This window comes from Neohortaea acidophila (assembly GCF_010093505.1).
Source record: "Neohortaea acidophila strain CBS 113389 unplaced genomic scaffold BDY17scaffold_11, whole genome shotgun sequence".
NCBI lineage: Eukaryota > Fungi > Ascomycota > Dothideomycetes > Mycosphaerellales > Teratosphaeriaceae > Neohortaea > Neohortaea acidophila.
The window spans coordinates 1,004,073-1,020,339 of NW_022985520.1; the positions used below are offsets into that span (position 1 = coordinate 1,004,073).

At 49.2% G+C, this 16,267-nt stretch overlaps 8 protein-coding genes across 8 annotated transcripts; 4 read left to right on the top strand and 4 right to left on the bottom strand.

Annotated features, from left to right (window-relative positions):
• Positions 1–30: 30 nt before the first annotated feature.
• BDY17DRAFT_304684 (alkaline-phosphatase-like protein) lies at positions 31–1,725 on the bottom strand. The gene is made up of 3 exons (XM_033734756.1): positions 1,005–1,725; positions 584–954; positions 31–530 (listed from the first exon to the last, which is right to left on the bottom strand). Exons 1-3 carry the CDS (start codon positions 1,660–1,662, stop codon positions 117–119), a joined length of 1,443 nt encoding a protein of 480 aa, XP_033586372.1. The 5' UTR covers positions 1,663–1,725; the 3' UTR covers positions 31–116.
• A 26-nt stretch (positions 1,726–1,751) lies between these two features.
• BDY17DRAFT_304686 (luciferase-like domain-containing protein) lies at positions 1,752–3,423 on the bottom strand. Its single transcript, XM_033734757.1, has one exon. The coding sequence runs from the start codon at positions 3,302–3,304 to the stop codon at positions 2,084–2,086; it is 1,221 nt and encodes a 406-aa protein (XP_033586373.1). The 5' UTR covers positions 3,305–3,423; the 3' UTR covers positions 1,752–2,083.
• Positions 3,424–3,607: 184 nt separating this feature from the next.
• BDY17DRAFT_256692 (fungal alpha-L-arabinofuranosidase) lies at positions 3,608–5,137 on the bottom strand (the record flags this gene model as incomplete). Its single annotated transcript, XM_033731618.1, has 1 exon — positions 3,608–5,137. The coding sequence occupies one exon, from the start codon at positions 5,135–5,137 to the stop codon at positions 3,608–3,610; it is 1,530 nt and encodes a 509-aa protein (XP_033586374.1).
• A 1,526-nt stretch (positions 5,138–6,663) lies between these two features.
• BDY17DRAFT_257216 (putative alpha-galactosidase) lies at positions 6,664–8,279 on the top strand (the record flags this gene model as incomplete). The annotated part of the gene is made up of 2 exons (XM_033731666.1): positions 6,664–7,023; positions 7,077–8,279. 2 exons carry the CDS (start codon positions 6,664–6,666, stop codon positions 8,277–8,279), a joined length of 1,563 nt encoding a protein of 520 aa, XP_033586375.1.
• Positions 8,280–8,343: 64 nt separating this feature from the next.
• Positions 8,344–9,184, bottom strand: BDY17DRAFT_319040 (uncharacterized protein; the record flags this gene model as incomplete). The annotated part of the gene is made up of 2 exons (XM_033736242.1): positions 8,344–8,509; positions 8,562–9,184. 2 exons carry the CDS (start codon positions 9,182–9,184, stop codon positions 8,344–8,346), a joined length of 789 nt encoding a protein of 262 aa, XP_033586376.1.
• Positions 9,185–9,361: 177 nt separating this feature from the next.
• On the top strand, positions 9,362–11,467 carry BDY17DRAFT_286692 (tRNA synthetases class I, catalytic domain-containing protein; the record flags this gene model as incomplete). Its single annotated transcript, XM_033732130.1, has 3 exons — positions 9,362–10,048; positions 10,109–10,453; positions 10,577–11,467. The coding sequence occupies exons 1-3, from the start codon at positions 9,383–9,385 to the stop codon at positions 11,465–11,467; spliced, it is 1,902 nt and encodes a 633-aa protein (XP_033586377.1). The 5' UTR covers positions 9,362–9,382.
• Positions 11,468–12,013: 546 nt separating this feature from the next.
• Positions 12,014–12,694, top strand: BDY17DRAFT_327741 (uncharacterized protein; the record flags this gene model as incomplete). Its single annotated transcript, XM_033737726.1, has 1 exon — positions 12,014–12,694. The coding sequence occupies one exon, from the start codon at positions 12,014–12,016 to the stop codon at positions 12,692–12,694; it is 681 nt and encodes a 226-aa protein (XP_033586378.1).
• Positions 12,695–13,790: 1,096 nt separating this feature from the next.
• Positions 13,791–16,041, top strand: BDY17DRAFT_313545 (uncharacterized protein; the record flags this gene model as incomplete). The annotated part of the gene is made up of 2 exons (XM_033735720.1): positions 13,791–15,978; positions 16,001–16,041. 2 exons carry the CDS (start codon positions 13,791–13,793, stop codon positions 16,039–16,041), a joined length of 2,229 nt encoding a protein of 742 aa, XP_033586379.1.
• Positions 16,042–16,267: the final 226 nt, after the last annotated feature.

Consider the following 16,267-nt stretch of genomic DNA (forward strand, 5'->3'; position numbering starts at 1 on the left):
GCGTGGCCGTCCTTTGCTTTCCAAACCTAACCCTAATCCATCTCCGTAAGGTATTTACAAGTCGGCCCGGTTGGTATGTTCTCACATCTCTGCGCAATCGGAGACATGCTGCATGTTCAAGCCGTATCGAACAGACTAGGCAAAAGTGGTGCTTCCCCCAGGGCATATCCTTGCAGCTGGCTCGTCGGAAGTCCGAGAGCCTGCAGCATTGAACTCGCGATACTCCTCGTGCTCACCATCTGCGATACCGTCATGCCCTTGCTGGAAAGCCCCGGGCTGTACGCTAGCAGTGGGACATTGAGGTCCTGCGCGGCAAAGCCACCGTGGTCTTCAAACTCGAAGCCATCATTCCAGAGGATTCCCGTCTTCACCCCAATGACAAGGTCTGGCGTGCGGGAGTTGAGTGTCGGTGAGCCGAAGCCGGCTGCTTGTACCTCGTCCCCAGCGAGAATCCAGGAAATCCCCAGCTTCTTATCGGCCAGCAGATTGCTCTTGGCCTTTGCAGAATCTGACGAGTTCTTGAGATACATCTGTCGGCCGGGTGAGCAATGCACAAGGATGTGTTGAGGGGTTTGGCACTTACAATTCCACCATCTTCACCATTGAAGAAAGCCACTGGCACGCCCGCGCCATTCATCACCGCATTCGGGTTCAGCACTTGCAGAGTGTGAGGATTGATCGGCCCTTGCCCTTGCTTACTACCGACCAGGACCAAGGTGGAGTTTAGCTTCCCCGACGACTCGAGTACGTTCAGAAACGTGCCCAGTCTCTCGTCCGCGGTCGCGAAAGCTTGTGCGAGAGAGGCATTCGGTGTTCCAGCGGCATTCAAGTAGCCGGCGTTTTGCTGTGCCCAGGTGATGGCCTGGAAATTGGCGGCATATAAGGAGGGTCCTCCCGCCGGATTCTCAGTGCCGTTCAGATATTGACCGAGCGTCCAATTCTTGAGAGCCGACCCTGTGGCAAGGTTAGTGAGGTGTCGCTCCTCCTGCGACGACCAAACATACAGTGAAGGTCATCCCATGCCTGCTGCGCCCTGAGCGTATTCGCCACGCTCGCAATCTCCGGGAAATACCCTTCCGACAGACCAGTCCCGGATGGCCCGTTGACGAATTCGTAGGAGAGATGCTTATCGGCATATGCAGTGTAGATGCCATTGCCTCGTCCGACCTCGAAGATGGTGTTGACCAACAAGAAATCATGAGGCAAGACCGGCTGACAAGCGCCCCATGACGTCTTCTGATGGGGAAGGTAGGTTAGATTGAAGCCATTGCCTCCGCTGAGCAGGGTGTTGTTGAGGTCGCACGCCTCGGAGTAGTCGCAGAGCCCGCCCACGGGACCCTCACAGTTTGTCCCTCCAGTGTACAGCGATCGATCCCACATCTGCTCCCAGAAGATGCCATGCGTGCGGGGAGCAGCTCCGGTGAAGATGGATGCCGTGGCGGGAAGGCTGTCGGATGGAGAGCTGGTGCGAGTGTTGCTGTACATGATCCCCCCGGCAGCGATTTTGGCAAAGTTGGAGCTGGAGTTCTGGGCGATGATGCGCTCGAGATCAAATTGGTGCATGCCGTCGAAGGAGATGAAAACAACCCGTTGATACGGGCTTGACGATGGTGGCGGTGCTGGGGTTGGCCAGATGCCCAATGGCAGCATGAACGATTCCATTCCATAATGAAAGTCGGGGGCATTTCCAAGGAAGAATGTAGAGTTTTGTGCCAATGACCCGACGGCAGTAGCTACGGTCATCCACAGGAGTACGCTCGAGGGCGAGCTGGATGAGCGGAACATCTTGGACACCATTGACGATCAACCAGGAACGATGTGAATGGAGAGAAATGCTCCATCGCGCCGCGACGGGAATCTTGTCGTCAAATACTGTCTGTTGCAAGGGCATGACGTTGCAGTGCTATGTAGAAATGGCTTTTTCAGCTAAGGTGTTGATCATGGCAGAGTCGCAAGGCTCGCGGCCAATGACAGGCTTGGCGACACCACGTGCTCGCACGTTTCAGCTCATGTAGGCATCTTCGGCCGAACAGAAGTTCAGGGCGGTATGTGAGCGAATGTATGCTTTTTCACGGATCCACAACTAAGAAGAGTCCCTGCTATGCACCACCTCCTCATTCCCCTTGGGAACAACCATCTCCGGCACGACGGGCTCACTCTGCGGTGCGTTGCCTACAGTCTGCTCTCTTTCCTTCAATGCTGCCCGCACTCCCGGCAGAATATACCGGCCATAATCAATGGCATCGTTGAGGTTGTCGTACCCTCTGATCGAGATGAGGTCGCATCCCAAATCAACATAATCCAGAATGGAGTCAATCACCGTTTGCGGAGATCCAACCAAAGCGGTCGACGCTCCTCTGGCGTTGGTCGCGGTGACGGTGGGATACCAAAGAGCACGATCCTGAACGGCGCCTTTTTTGGCAATCTCCAGCAGGCGCTGTGATCCCACATTCTGCGGCGTTCCGCTTGCCGGCGAGATCTTCGGCGTCAGCTGCGTCTTCGCCGACAGTGCGTCAAGCGTCTTGTGCGCCTTCTCCCATGCCAATTCCTCGGTCTCGGCAACAATGGGTCTGAATGTGACCCAGATGCGTGGTCGATCGGTGCGCCCGGCCTTTGCAGCCTCGGCGTAGATTCTATCGATCTGCTCCTTGGTTTCCTTCAACGGCTCTCCCCATAGACCGAAAATGTCCGCCAGACTCCCGCCGATGCGGTAAGCCTCGGGGCTGGAGCCGCCGACGGAAATTGGAATGGACTTTCGGCCTCCGTATGGCCGCACGCGATTGCTATGCCCTTTGATGGTGTAGAAACGACCATCAAAGTCAAAGGGTTCGGAGGATAGCCAGGCTCGTCGCAGGATCTTGATGTACTCCTCCAGTCGACCGTAACGATCGTCTTTGCTGAGGAAGTCACCCTCGCGCGCTTGTTCTTGGTCGCTGCCACCGGCGATGAAATGGACAACCGCGCGGCCACGGCTGAGTTGGTCAAGCGTGGCAAGAGACTTGGCTGCAACAGTTGGACTGACAGTGTTTGGACGCAGGGCAATGATGACTTTGAGATTGTTGGTAACGGCCGCAATGGTGGCGCCCATTGTCCACGGGTCCGCGCCTCCCGAATCATACGGCTGAAGTGTGTAGTCAAAGCCATAGTCGTCCAAATTGCGTGCATACCGTTTCAAGAAATCGGCGTCTACGGCCGGTTCATTTGGTAATGGGTGCAACTCCGTGCTGGCATTGGGGAAAGCGAGGCTGATGAATTCCACCGGCATGTTGTTCAGCGTAGAAGGTTTGGAGTGTTTGGTGAGCATGGAAGATGAAGATTTCCAATCCAGCTCACGCCGAATAAATTACTCGGTGTTTTCATAGCTAAAGTCGGGACGACGCAAGACGGCGTTGCGATTGCGTGACGCTGCATAACTTTGTGGAGACTCGGTATTGATTGGTTTTCATCTTCGGCGGCATCGGCGCGGCTAATCAACGCTGCCAGCTGAAATACATAATGGTTCGGCCGAAGTCTTTACACGACGTGTGTGATGGATTTTGAAGAGATGCTCGATTGTGGAGCTCGATTGAAAATGTCTAAATAACTCAATTGAAGATGGAAAGGCAGATCAAGACTCAAAGCCGGAGCCGACGACGTAGCTCACATCGTTGTTGTACGAGTTGGTGGTGTCGAAGTACTGCGGCCCGCCTTCACTCGCAACAAACATGGTGTCGGCGTAGTTGCGGAAGAAACGGGTCGGGTAGCTCCACGACATGATCGAGTTGCCTTGGCCGTTCAGGGCAGCCTTGGGGCAAAACGTGGCATCGTCGGCGAACTGCGCCGAGCCGTCGTTGGCGTCGACGTAGAGTTCGAAGGCGTAGTGACGGATGTAGCTGCCCGAGGTGATGGAAGACTCAAACGAGACACAGTCGCTCTGGGCCAAGCCCTCGACGACCTTCCAGAGGCCCAACTGCTGAAGGGAGCTGGGACTCGAGGAGGTGATGACGGTGGTGACGACCGAGGAGGAGTATTGTCCGCTGGTGCCATTCTGCGCAATGTAGCGGGTGGTGAAGCCGGGGGTGGTAACGCGCATGGTAACGGTAGAGCCGGGGTTGACCGCAGGGCCACTGACCAGCGAGGTGGTGGCATATCCGGCCGCGACAACGTTGGCCTGCACTGCAGCATCGGCAGCCGCGGGAGCAAGGCCGCTGGTCATGACGCCCTCGTAGAAGGTACCTTGGGCGCCGTCACTGTTGTCGCCACCGATGCCGAGAATGATGGCGCCTTGCTTGTTCATCGGCTGGTAGCCGCTGGGGCGGGAGCCGTTGTAGTACGTGCTGAGGTCGCCGGACTGAGCGTTGCCCCCGAGCAGCGCAAAGCCGTCGGTCCCGCCCTTGACCATGGCGGTGAGGAAGCGGTCGTTTTGCGTTGGGTCGGCACTGTTGGTTCCATACTCCGCGTTGCTGGAGTACAGACCGTTTTCAAGGTCGGCCATGATCCACGGGCCCGAACCGGCGCCTTTGTCCCAGACGGTGCAGGTGCCGAAGTAGATGGCCTCCATGGTAGCATCTCCATCGTCGTGGGCGTTTGTTTCGGCGTTGCCGTAGTCGAAGCAGCAGTTGTCGTTGAAGTGAGTGCCGTCCAGGACTGCGTAGATGGACTCGGGCTCGTTGCCAGTGGCGACACCCTTGGTGTCCTCGATGCGGTAGCCGGTGCCAGGGGAGGAAAAGATTCCGTACGCCTTTTGCCCGTTCAACGTTACCGGCGCTCCAATGGCGCTGGCCGGGTTGTCGTAGCCGTTGGACTGAGGTCCGGCGGTCTCACCGCCCGGTGGTGCGGGGGTCAGGTTGTTGCCATTGCCGGACTGATCGTAGATGGTCTGGATGACGCAGGTGGTGTTGGCGCAAAAGGAGTCCTGCGCGCCGGCATTGGCAACCCCTCCCGCGGACAAGGGGGCGATGTTGGTGGAGCTGCCGTCGGAGCCGCGTACGACCTCGTAGAGAGGGCCGTTGTAGGAATTGTAGAGCGCGCGAGTGGTGCTGTGAGCAGCCACACAGGGTGTGTCGTATTGCGCGTAGATGTCGCAAGGTCCCGCCGAGGCAAGACTGGCGAAGGCCACGAGGCCCAAGGCCTTTGACAGGGAGGAGTCGGAAAACATGTTGATTGAGATGAGGAAGATGAAGAGTGTGCGTTGTGATGGTCGAGGCGGGGTTGACGATGGTATTTATATTGCATGCTCGTCCTGGCATTCTCCTTCATTGCGTCCCCTTTCATCCCCATGGGGCCAGGCCTCGGAAATCACACGACCAATAACTCCACCAACAAGCAAATTGCTGAAGTCCGTTTAAGGCTGGCAAGGCAGAACCGGCTAAATTGCTCATGCCCGTTCAAGGCAGGACGGCAGGCGACGACCAGAGCCTTGTGGCGGCCATCCTACCACCCATCGCTAATAGACTCCTTGCTTTGCTCGCTAGGCACGGGCGGATGATGTCTGGCATTCTCCGTTCCCCCCAACCCCCTTTCGCAGAGCGGGGCCGGCCTTGACGATTACGCGGTGGCTCCCATTGTCGGACGCAAAGTGCCGTGATGTCCAATTAAGGTACGGCCGTGCAGAGCCTAGTAGGTGAATGTAGGGAGTGTTCCGGGTAAAGGCGAGGAGTACAGCCGGGAAGGAAAATAGTAAGTAGGTTCTTCATGGTGGACCGAAATGAAGATCACCATCCATGAATAGGAGGCTATTAGATTGCAGAATTTTGTCTGTCTCCTTGATGGGCCGTGGTTAGCGACAGTGCTCGTGTACAGTACTGCAGTCTCGTGAGCCGCGGCATCGTCAAATTGTCATAACCCACCTCTACCGAAGAAGAATTTTGCAACGTCCCCACTTGCAAGTTTTTTCAATAGTTTCCATTTGCTAGTGTGTGGGCTTCCGAATCTTTGTCTTCTCCCGGCTGGCTTCTCAATGGCTCATGTCAAGTGAAAGTCGAGACGAAGGCGTGAATAACTAATCAAGAAGAACGCCATGGCGGTGATGAAGTCGCAGCGATTAAAGTTTGATGCGACTCGTTATTCCGAACGATCCGGGGTAGAGCGCGGAGACTGCCTTTCGCTTCCCCACACCCCCACAAATCTCCGTCTCCCCTGATCGACGGGCTTGAGCGGCCCGCGGGGACGGACGGTCATCACTACACTACACTCCCTCTAACGCCCGGGAAGTGGACATATGGAAGACGACATTTGCCGATCTTCAACACATACGGCAGGTGCTAGGCAAATCTCCTCCGGCCGCTTGGGTAAATTCCACCAAAAACTTGGACCTTCAACTCCCGCACGCTCTCGGTGGAGAGGTTGGTCCGGATGCTGCCATGTGGGCAGGCATGGCTCTAACCGCCGGGTAAAGCAGAGAATGATGGATTTGAGATACCTCGCGCATTTTGCCGGAGTGCAAACGTCACGAGAGACGACGACGACAAGAGACTCTCAGCGCGATCTACAGACTTCCAGAGGGCGAGTCTGGGCATGCCACGCTCTGACGGATAGTATTTTATTGAGACTTCTTCCGCTTCTTCACTCCCACCGATCGAGTCCTTTGTTTTACTCACAATGCATCTCCCACTCTCCTTCTCCATCGCCAGTTTGGCGTATGTTGTTCTCGCGGAGAATGATGGATTCGGCAGAACTCCTGTAATGGGATTCAATACATACAACGCCGCATCATGTACCATCAACTCAACATGGGTCAACCAGACCATGCTTGCCTTCTCCGACCTCGGCTTCCAGAAACTCGGCTACGAGTACTTTCAGCTCGACTGCGGCTGGCAAGGCAGTCAAAGGCAGGCAAACGGATCAATCACATACGACAGCACCGCCTTTCCGACTGGAATCAAGCCGCTCAGCGCGCAGGCGATCGACCTGGGCTTCAGGTGGAGCATGTACACTGATGAGGGTGTGTACGCTTGCGCTCCGTCGAATCCTCCTCCGGGCTCTCTGGGCCATGAGAGAGAAGACGCGCTGCAGTTTGCAGGCTGGAATGTGGCTTATATGAAGGTGGGTTGTGCGCGAGCCAGTACGAGGAGGACTAAGCTTATCCGTATTCCCAGGTCGACAATTGCTACGTCACTGCAAACGAAGATGCACCAAAAACCCCAATGACCGACTTTCCGTCTCGGTACGGCAACATGTCGAATGCCCTGCGGGCGGTGGGCATCGAAGGCATGCTTGTCTGCCAGTGGGGTGTGCCCTACCAGAACCCCGCCGGGACTCTCGAAGGCCCCTCGGACTGGACACCGCCTCTTTCCACCTCTTTCCGTGTGAGTGATGACATTGCCGCCGGATGGTCCAACGTGTTCCGCATCATGAATGAAGCCATCTCCGTCAATCTGGCTGGGCACTCCGGACCGGGCAACTTCGCCGATATGGATCTACTCGAGGTGGGCAACCCCGGCATGACGACCACCCAACAGGCCTCTCACTTTGCCATCTGGGCCATGTTTAAGAGCGCCTTGATGGTGTCTACCAACATGGTTCAGATATCGTCCACTACCCAAAGCATCTTGCAAAACCAAGGCCTCATCGCAATCAACCAAGATCCTCTCGGGGCGCCGGTGACGCTGGTGCAACGATACACCAACAACTACGACATCTTTGCTGGGCCCTTGGAGGGCGGAGACGTTGCCGTCCTCCTTGTCGACCAGTCGGGTCAAAGCAGAAGCCTCACTGTCGATTTTGAGCAAGTCGATGTCGCCTCGGCCACCGCCACGAATCTGTGGACCGGACAGGTGACTAACGGAGCCACGAGCATGACCACATCGGTGCAAGCTTATGGCTCCATGGCTCTGCGGCTCAGTCAGGTAAAGACGTACAGCCCACCCGCTCCCGCCCTCACCTATATCGATGCGACAACGGGCACCATTGCCGGCGGCGCCAACGTTCAGAGCTGTTCGGGGTGCGCAAACGGGCAAAAGGTCGGCTATCTGGGCTCCGGCGGTACGCTGACGTTCAACAATGTGGAAACCAGCGCGACGACGCAGAATGTGCGTTTTGACTACATCAACTGCGACGTTTCATACACCAACGACGGCGAGAATGTGCGTGGCGCGAGTATCTCTGTCAATGGGGGTGCGGGCGTGCCAGTTCTCTTCCCGCTCACCGGCTACAACTGGTCTGCCAATGTGACGCAGAACTTTTTGGTTGAGCTCAGCGGCTTCCAAACCGGAGGCTACAAGAATACAATTGAGATCTCTGGTCTCAGCGGCAGTACTCAATATGCTCCGGATATGAGCAGGATTGCCGTGCTCTCGTAGAGCCTGATATCACAGAAACAATGAGTTGTCATTTGTTCTCGTATCTCGTGTTGGGCGACTCGTGTTATGCAGATGGTCCGTCATTGCTTCCACCATCAACCTTTCGCTTCTTCGGTTCAGACTGTCCTTCCTCAGTAGCGGGATCTTTGGTAGGAACATCAGGTAATGAAATCCCACCCTCCTCGGATTCTTCGTTTGTGGTCGTTTCATTCGCCGGCGGGAAGAACTGTCTGTACGGCGGTTAGCTAGTCGAGGAAGAAACTATGGACGCATGTCACGCACGGAATGTGCCTTTCGTAAGCTCTCTCGTCCTTTTCCATGAAACTGCAAAAGATGATTCGTTCCATCGTGCCGGCTCTCTCTTCGTCTGCCTCCAGCCAGCCCTTGACGGCAGCAATGGCGACTTCAGCAGCCTCGTCGCTGGGATAGCCGTACACCCCGGTGCTCAAGGCGCTGAAGGCAATACTTTTGCAGTCGTGCTGTGAGGCGAGATCCAATGACTGAGTGTAACAGCTCTGGAGTAGCGAGGTATGTTTGCCTTTGGCCTTCTGGATGTGATAGACTGGACCGACGGCGTGGATGACCTTGCGGGAGGGGAGTTGATGAGCATCGGTGATCTTGGCGTTGCCCGTGTCGCATCCGTTCAGACCGCGGCATTCTTCCAACAACTGCGGGCCAGCTGCGCGATGAATGGCGCCATCAACGCCTCCCCCGCCGAGTAGAGAAGTGTTGGCAGCATTGACGATGCTGTCTACTGCCAGCCTGGTGATGTCTGTGCGGATGAGCGAAATCTTGTCGTTGTAGCGTGATGTGGCTCCGGGGTGTGGCGTTGGTGATGGGGAAAGCTGGTTCAGATGGTAGAGTGTTGTGAGGGTGGGGATCTGTGGCAGGGCCGTGATGGCCATTCTCTGCACTTTTGCTGCCAGTGGCATGTGGTTGGCATTTCAAGATGTGTCGTTTGTTATTGCAATGCTCGAGTATTGTCCGTCACATGCCATTGGGAAGCGTGGTCTGAATTCGGAAGGTGAAGCGGAGGAATTTTGGCCAGCAGTCACACCTCAACTTTCTCTCATCTCTCCATACGCATCAACCAGGTGCTCAGCATGGCAGATACCGAACCCACTCCCGCCGACGGTGAACCCAAAATCTCCAAGCGCGCGGCCGAGAAAGAGGCGAAGAAGGCAGCGGCCAAGGCAAAGAAGGAGGCATCGAAACAAGCCGCCCCGGCCACGCGAGCTGCCGCCGAACCCGTCGATCCGTTCAAGCAAGGCTGGTTGAAGGGAGTATACAACGAGAAGCCAGTCGCCGACGTCCAGACTCGATTCCCTCCCGAACCCAACGGCTACCTCCACATTGGCCATGCCAAAGCGATCACCGTCAACTTTGGATTCGCCCGAAGCTACGCCGGTCGATGCAACCTCCGATATGACGACACCAATCCCGCGAAAGAGGAGGAGCAGTTCTTCACGGCGATCAAAGATATGGTGAACTGGTTGGGCTTTGAGCCCGCGCGCATAACACACAGCTCCGACGACTTTGACCGCTTGTACGACCTGGCGGAAGAGCTGGTACGGCGAGGCAAGGGGTACGTCTGCCATTGCTCCGCTGCCGAAGTGAAGCGCGGGCGAGGCGGTCCCGAGCATGGCCCGCGCAGCGTATGCAAGGATTGGTCGCGCACCGTGGAAGACAACCTGCAGGATTTCCGAGCGATGAGAGATGGCAAATACAAGGCGGGTGAGGCGCATCTTCGGATGAAGCAGTATCTTGGGGTCAGGCCGGAGGATTACGAAGTTTCCGCCGACGACTCGTCCGATGTGAAGAAGGAGAAGTCCAAGCTCAAAGGTCTTGCGGAGAATCCGGCGTTGTGGGATGTGGCTGCGTACCGCGTCAAGGATGAGAACTACCACCACCGGACCGGTCACAAATGGAAGATTTACCCGACGTACGAGTTTACGCATTGTCTGTGTGACGCTTTTGAGGGCATTTCGCATTCGTTGTGCACGGTGGAGTTTGAAACGCTGAGGCCGGCGTACAACTGGTTGCTGGAGGCCTTGGACTTTAAACAGCCGGCGTCAGATGAAAAGGGGCCAATGCAGAGGGAGTACGGGCGGTTGAACGTGGAAGGTACCATTCTATCGAAGCGGAGGATTGCGATGCTGGTGGAAGGGACGACTGTGGGGGCGAGGGAGGCTGCCGATGATCTGGCAGATGGGGTGGACGAGATTCGATTGGAGGAAGATGGGGAGGAACCAGAAGCCACTTCCCACGCCGTCGCCAACGGGTCATCTGGCCGCAAGATCCCTCCTGTCGTCCGCGGATGGGATGATCCACGCCTCTACACCCTCGTGGCACTCCGGCGAAGAGGCGTGCCGCCTGGTGCCCTCAAGAAGTTTGTTCTCGACCTCGGTGTGACGAAAGCGATTGCAAACACCGCGACACACACCCTCGATGCTTCGATTCGGACATATCTCGAACGAACGGTGCCCCGTCTCATGCTCGTTCTCGATCCCATCAAAGTCGTGTTTGAGAACCTGCCCGACGATTATCTTGAGGAGAGAGAGGTTCCCTTTGATCCCAAGGACAAGGAGAAGGGAACGCACAAAGTACCCTTTACCAAAGTCATCTACATTGATCGTGACGACTTTCGGGAAGAAGATGATCCGGATTTCTTCCGCCTTGCACCAGGCAAGAGCGTGGGCTTGCTCCATGCAGAACATCCCATCTCCTGCACTTCTTTCACCAAGGATTCCTCGAACAAGGTTGTGGAGATCAAAGCAGAGTACGGTTCCCACCTTTCCCCCGGCAAAGCCCGCATACACTGGGTCGGTCAGTCCGCAGCGTACCACTCCCCCATCAAAGCCGAAGTGCGCATCTTCCACCCTCTCTTCAAGAGCAGCAAGCCCAACGAGCTCGACTGGAAGAGTGGAGGCTACTACGACAATGTCGATCCCAAGTCGGAGATTGTGCATCCCGACGCCATGATTGAGTGTGGGTTTGAGTACATCAAGAAGAATGCTCCATGGCCGAAGGAGGAGGGCGAGGCAAATGGCATGGCAGCAAAGAGCAGCGTCAGGTTCCAGGGCTTACGGACAGCATTCTTTGCAATGGACAGCGACTCGGATGAGGCGTCGGGGAAAGTGGTGCTCAATCGCATCGTCAGCTTGAAGGAAGACTCGGGAAAGAAGTAGGAAGCCGAGGCATGGAATACATCGGATTCCCGTCGTTCCGGCTCGCTTAACCAGAATGAGGCCTGTCAAAAGAGACGATTTCTCCCCGTGGGGTTTCCTGTGGGGTCTCCCCGATACCCTCCTCTGCTGACAGGTGTGAGCAAGTGGAGCCGGCGACGATCAATTATCATTTGGAGCAATTCGCCTAGTAGCCTTGTGATCTGCAACCTCGACACCAAACAGCCTGAATCTGACCGATCGTCCGCTAGTCCTGTTACGGGTCAACGAGCGTGTCTCTAGCCACAGCCTTGTACACCAATCGCTGCACATCCCCCACCGACATGCCCGATACTACCATTCCCCCACTCCCGGTGGGTGTTGTAAGTGAAGAGTATGACACTGACCATGATCACGAGGTCGCTTGCTGGTCTTGTGGAGCCGCGATTCCGAAAGCCTTGCGATTGTCATTGCAATGGGCAGCAATATTTTAGCAGCATCGAGTGCACCCTCGAATGAAGGAGCATCACCCTCATCGCAGACCTTCATTCCCAACCAAACCCCGCCAACATGAAGAGCTTCGTCTCCCTCCTCGCCCTGGCCACCGCCGCCCAGGCTGTCACCTTTTACACCCTCGACCTGCGTACACCAGGCGACGTCAACCTTACTCAATTCGAGGGCACCATCAAGGTTCCAGAGTACCCTCCCGGCTACCCATGCGATGGCTGCACCTACTACCTCTGGCCCGGTCTCCAGGGCTCGAGCGTGCCCGGTGTCTACCAGAACGTGATGAGCCCCGAGAGCTCCGGCGGCACATGGTCGGTCGACAGCGGGTACTGCTGCGAAAGTGGACAGCCTTTCGACGGCGGACTCAGCGGTCTGGAGCCCGGCAGCGAGTACTACTTCAACAACCTCCGCGGGAATGACGGCACCTGGACCACCCAATTTGCAGTCTCCGGCAAGCCCGTGTCGCAGACGGACACTTTCAACTACTCCGCATTCCCCTTCAACCTTGCGGTCTTTGCGATTGAGCTGTACGGCGCCAGCTGGAACTTTGGCGAGTTTGCCTTTTACGACGTCACGATTGCCTGGCTCGGCGACGACACCAGCGCTTGCAACAACAACCTTGCAGAGTACAACGGCGGCGACTTTGCTTATGCTGTCGACGGCGCCTCCGCCACGGTCCGTGATGGACAGGTCTTTTGTTACTTTTCTCAAGTCCTCTTTGAAGCGCCGCCGCCGTCGTCGTAGAGAGGGGAATAAGGAGGGGCAGTGAGTGGGTGGAAGATGAGCAATCAAGTAGAGTGATGAATCAGACAAAGTCAGTTCTGAGCCAACCACGCAACGATAAGCCTGGGTGCGAAATGCAGGGAAGTTTGACCGCGTGTTTCTGTATCTCGCGCGTGCCTGACGTTGAGCCTTGATTACATGTGCACACTCCAGCGCAGCTGCATCGACACGAGTTCTGGGGCTCTTGCCTTGGATCATTTGAACGCGTTCCAGCCTGACGTGAGTTTCTGCCTCCTTTGTATCGTTCCGATCGTAGCACAATTCATCACGCGCTCTACTTGATTTCAACGATCTCATGCTCAATTCCTGTCCATGTAACGTAAGTCCCGGTTTGCTTCGCTCTTTTCTGCATCGTACTGTTTCCCGGCTCAGGGACTACTACAAACGTGCAAATGGGCGTACGGCGTCTTGTCAAACATCACCCAAGCACCCTCATCGCGGACTGTATCTGGAAATCCATCAGGTTCCGCGTCGAAAGGCCTAACTGTATCTACATTGGAGTTTTTAAAAAACTCCATAGAAAATCTACTAAAACCTCCAAGTTTTTTTAAAAAGTAAAATATAAATGGAGTTTTTAAAAATATTAGTTTATAAAGATAGGATTTATAAAGTAAAGAGATTAAAAGAATAGATTTTATAAAAACTCCTTTAGTATTATAAGAATTTAGATCTATTTATTTATTTTAGTTTAAAGAAATCTAATAGACTTAAAAAGTTAGAAGCTAGTTAAAGTACATTCGAAAACCCTTTTAGCTTAAACTTTAAATAAATTTAACTATAATAGTTTCTTTTAATATTATTTTAGTTTTATTTAATTAATAAAAGAAAACAGAAAGAAAAGAAGAATAAGTACTTATTTAAAAGATTAGGATAAGAAAAGTTAAAAAAAAACTTTAATAAAACTAAAATAGTTATTTTAAGTAATTAAAGTGTTTTAAGTTTATATTAGAGTTTAACTAAGAGAAAAAGAATATATAAGAAAGCTCTTTTTATTTTATCTTTGTCTTTTCTTTTATATCTACTTTAAACTACTTTAATTATAACTAACTATTTAAAAATGGATTTAATTACTTTAAATCAATTACTTATAAATAATAAAGATTATATTAAAGGAGATTCTTATAATAATTCTACTATTATAGAAAGTACTTATACTAATAATATAGAGAATACTATTCTAAATTATAATATAGAAATTAAAGTTTTATTTTGTACTATTTGTAAAACTAATCTAGATAGAAATAACTATTTAAAACATTTAAAAGATAAACATTTTACTATTTATAAAAGTTATAAAGAATCTTCTAAATTAGAAGTACTTAAAACTAATATAGAAGAACTAGAATTTAATGACTTAGCTAAATTAGAAGATATTTTAAAGCCTAATCTATTTTACTTTAAAGAGTTAGATTTAAATTTAAAAGGATATAAATGTATAGAATGTAATTATATTAATATTAATTATAAAGAAGTTAGAATTCACTTTAATACTAATCACTTTAATAGTAATAAAAGTAGTAAATCTAAAGTAAACTATATTATAAATCAGGTTCCTTTACAATATATTAAAGGTAATAATAAAAATACTAAACTATACTTTATACCTAAAATACCTAATATAAGTAAAAAGAATACTAGTACTAACTTATATATTAACTCTAATAGTTCTAATTCTAGTATAGAATCTATTACTTCTAAAAAGTCTAATAGTTCTAAAGAACTAGATTTAAAAGAAGATATTATAAAAGATTATCTTAAAGAGAATTTAGAAGAGAATAAACTAAATAATAATATAAATATTAATAATAATAGACTTTTAAACTCTTATATTAAGAAATCTAATATTTATATCTTTTTAAAAGATAAAGATAGAGAGTCTTTAGTAAATCTAGTATATAATATTAAAGAAGAAGATAAAGATCTAAGTGTTTTTAATAGAATAGACTATAATAAATTAGAAGATATTATTATAGATTGTTTACTTTATATACATTCTAAAATCACTAATATAAGCTTAGGATTAAGACAAAAGCTAAATCAAAATAATAGTAGTAATACTAGAGTATTTAAAGACTTTATACCTTTAGAGAATAAGTCTACTACTAAGACTTACTTTACTTATTATGCTAAACTACTTAGCTTTATTATTAAAGTACGTTATATTAAAGGGAAATATAAGAATACAATAGGTAAAGAAAGAACTTACTTTGATTTAGTAAAGAACTTTACTATTAACTTAGAAGCTAAAGAAGCTTTAAAGAATATTATTCCGTTTAACTTAGATTTAATAGATTTAGAAGATAAAGAACTAACTAAAGAGAAAGAAGAGTTTTATACTTATATTATAGAGTTTTACATTAGTTTACTTAAAGATAATACTACTTTAACTTTAGATAATAATACTAGTTTAAATAATATAGTTCTAAGCTACTTCTTTATAACTAATCTAGATATTAATACTAAAGAGATTAAAAATATAGATCTAATAGGAAAGCTTACTAGTTATATTCTTTATAATAGTAAACTACTTACTATAGAATATTTCTACTTTAAAGAGTTAAATAATATAAAGTATACTTATAATGATTTTAATGATTTTCTTTCTACTTATTTAACTAATAGTTCTAATAATTACTTTGAATTCATTAGTATTCTAAGGCCTTATCTCTTAGCTTTAAATAAAGAAAGAGAATCTACTAATTATATTATAAAAGAAACTAGTTTAAATATTATAGAATATAATACTATAGAGTATTCTATTACTAAGATTAAAGAGCTCTTTAAGAATGTTTATATTAATTTAGAAGATATTTTACTAAAGAAGCTTTTAAAGATAACTTCTATAGATTCTTTAGATATAGACTTTAATACTATAAATGATAATACCTTTATAAGTAATATAGATTATTATATAATAGATACTTTAGAATTAAAATATCTTAAAACTAATAGGCCTTACTTTTTAACTCAATTATTAACTAAAGGAACCTATTATAATAAAACACTATTAAAAGATATAAAGAAAGATACTAAGACTTTAAGATTTAAAGATACTAATATAGAAATATTTAATACTAATATTAATAGGTTTTTAGAATACTTAACTCTCGCTATTTATTTATATAGCGGAGGTCCTTTAAGAGGAACCGAATTAACTACTATACTTTATAAGAATATAGAAACTAAAACTAGAAGTCTAATATATAATAAAGAAGATAATACCTTTATAATTTCTACTAATTATAGTAAGACTAATAATATTACTAGGAAGAATAGAACAAATATACGCTATTTACCGCCTTATTTAAGTAAACTATTAATTATATACTTAGTATTAATAATACCTTTTAAAGATTACTTATATAAAAACTACTATAACTTTAAAGACTATTCTAGTCCTTATCTATTAACTAAAGATAATAAAGTAATAGAAAGTAATACTATTAGTAGGATCTTAAAGAGAGAATCTAGTTTATTATTTAAAGAAGGTTTAACTATTAAATCTTATAGAAAGATTATTAATTATATAATTAA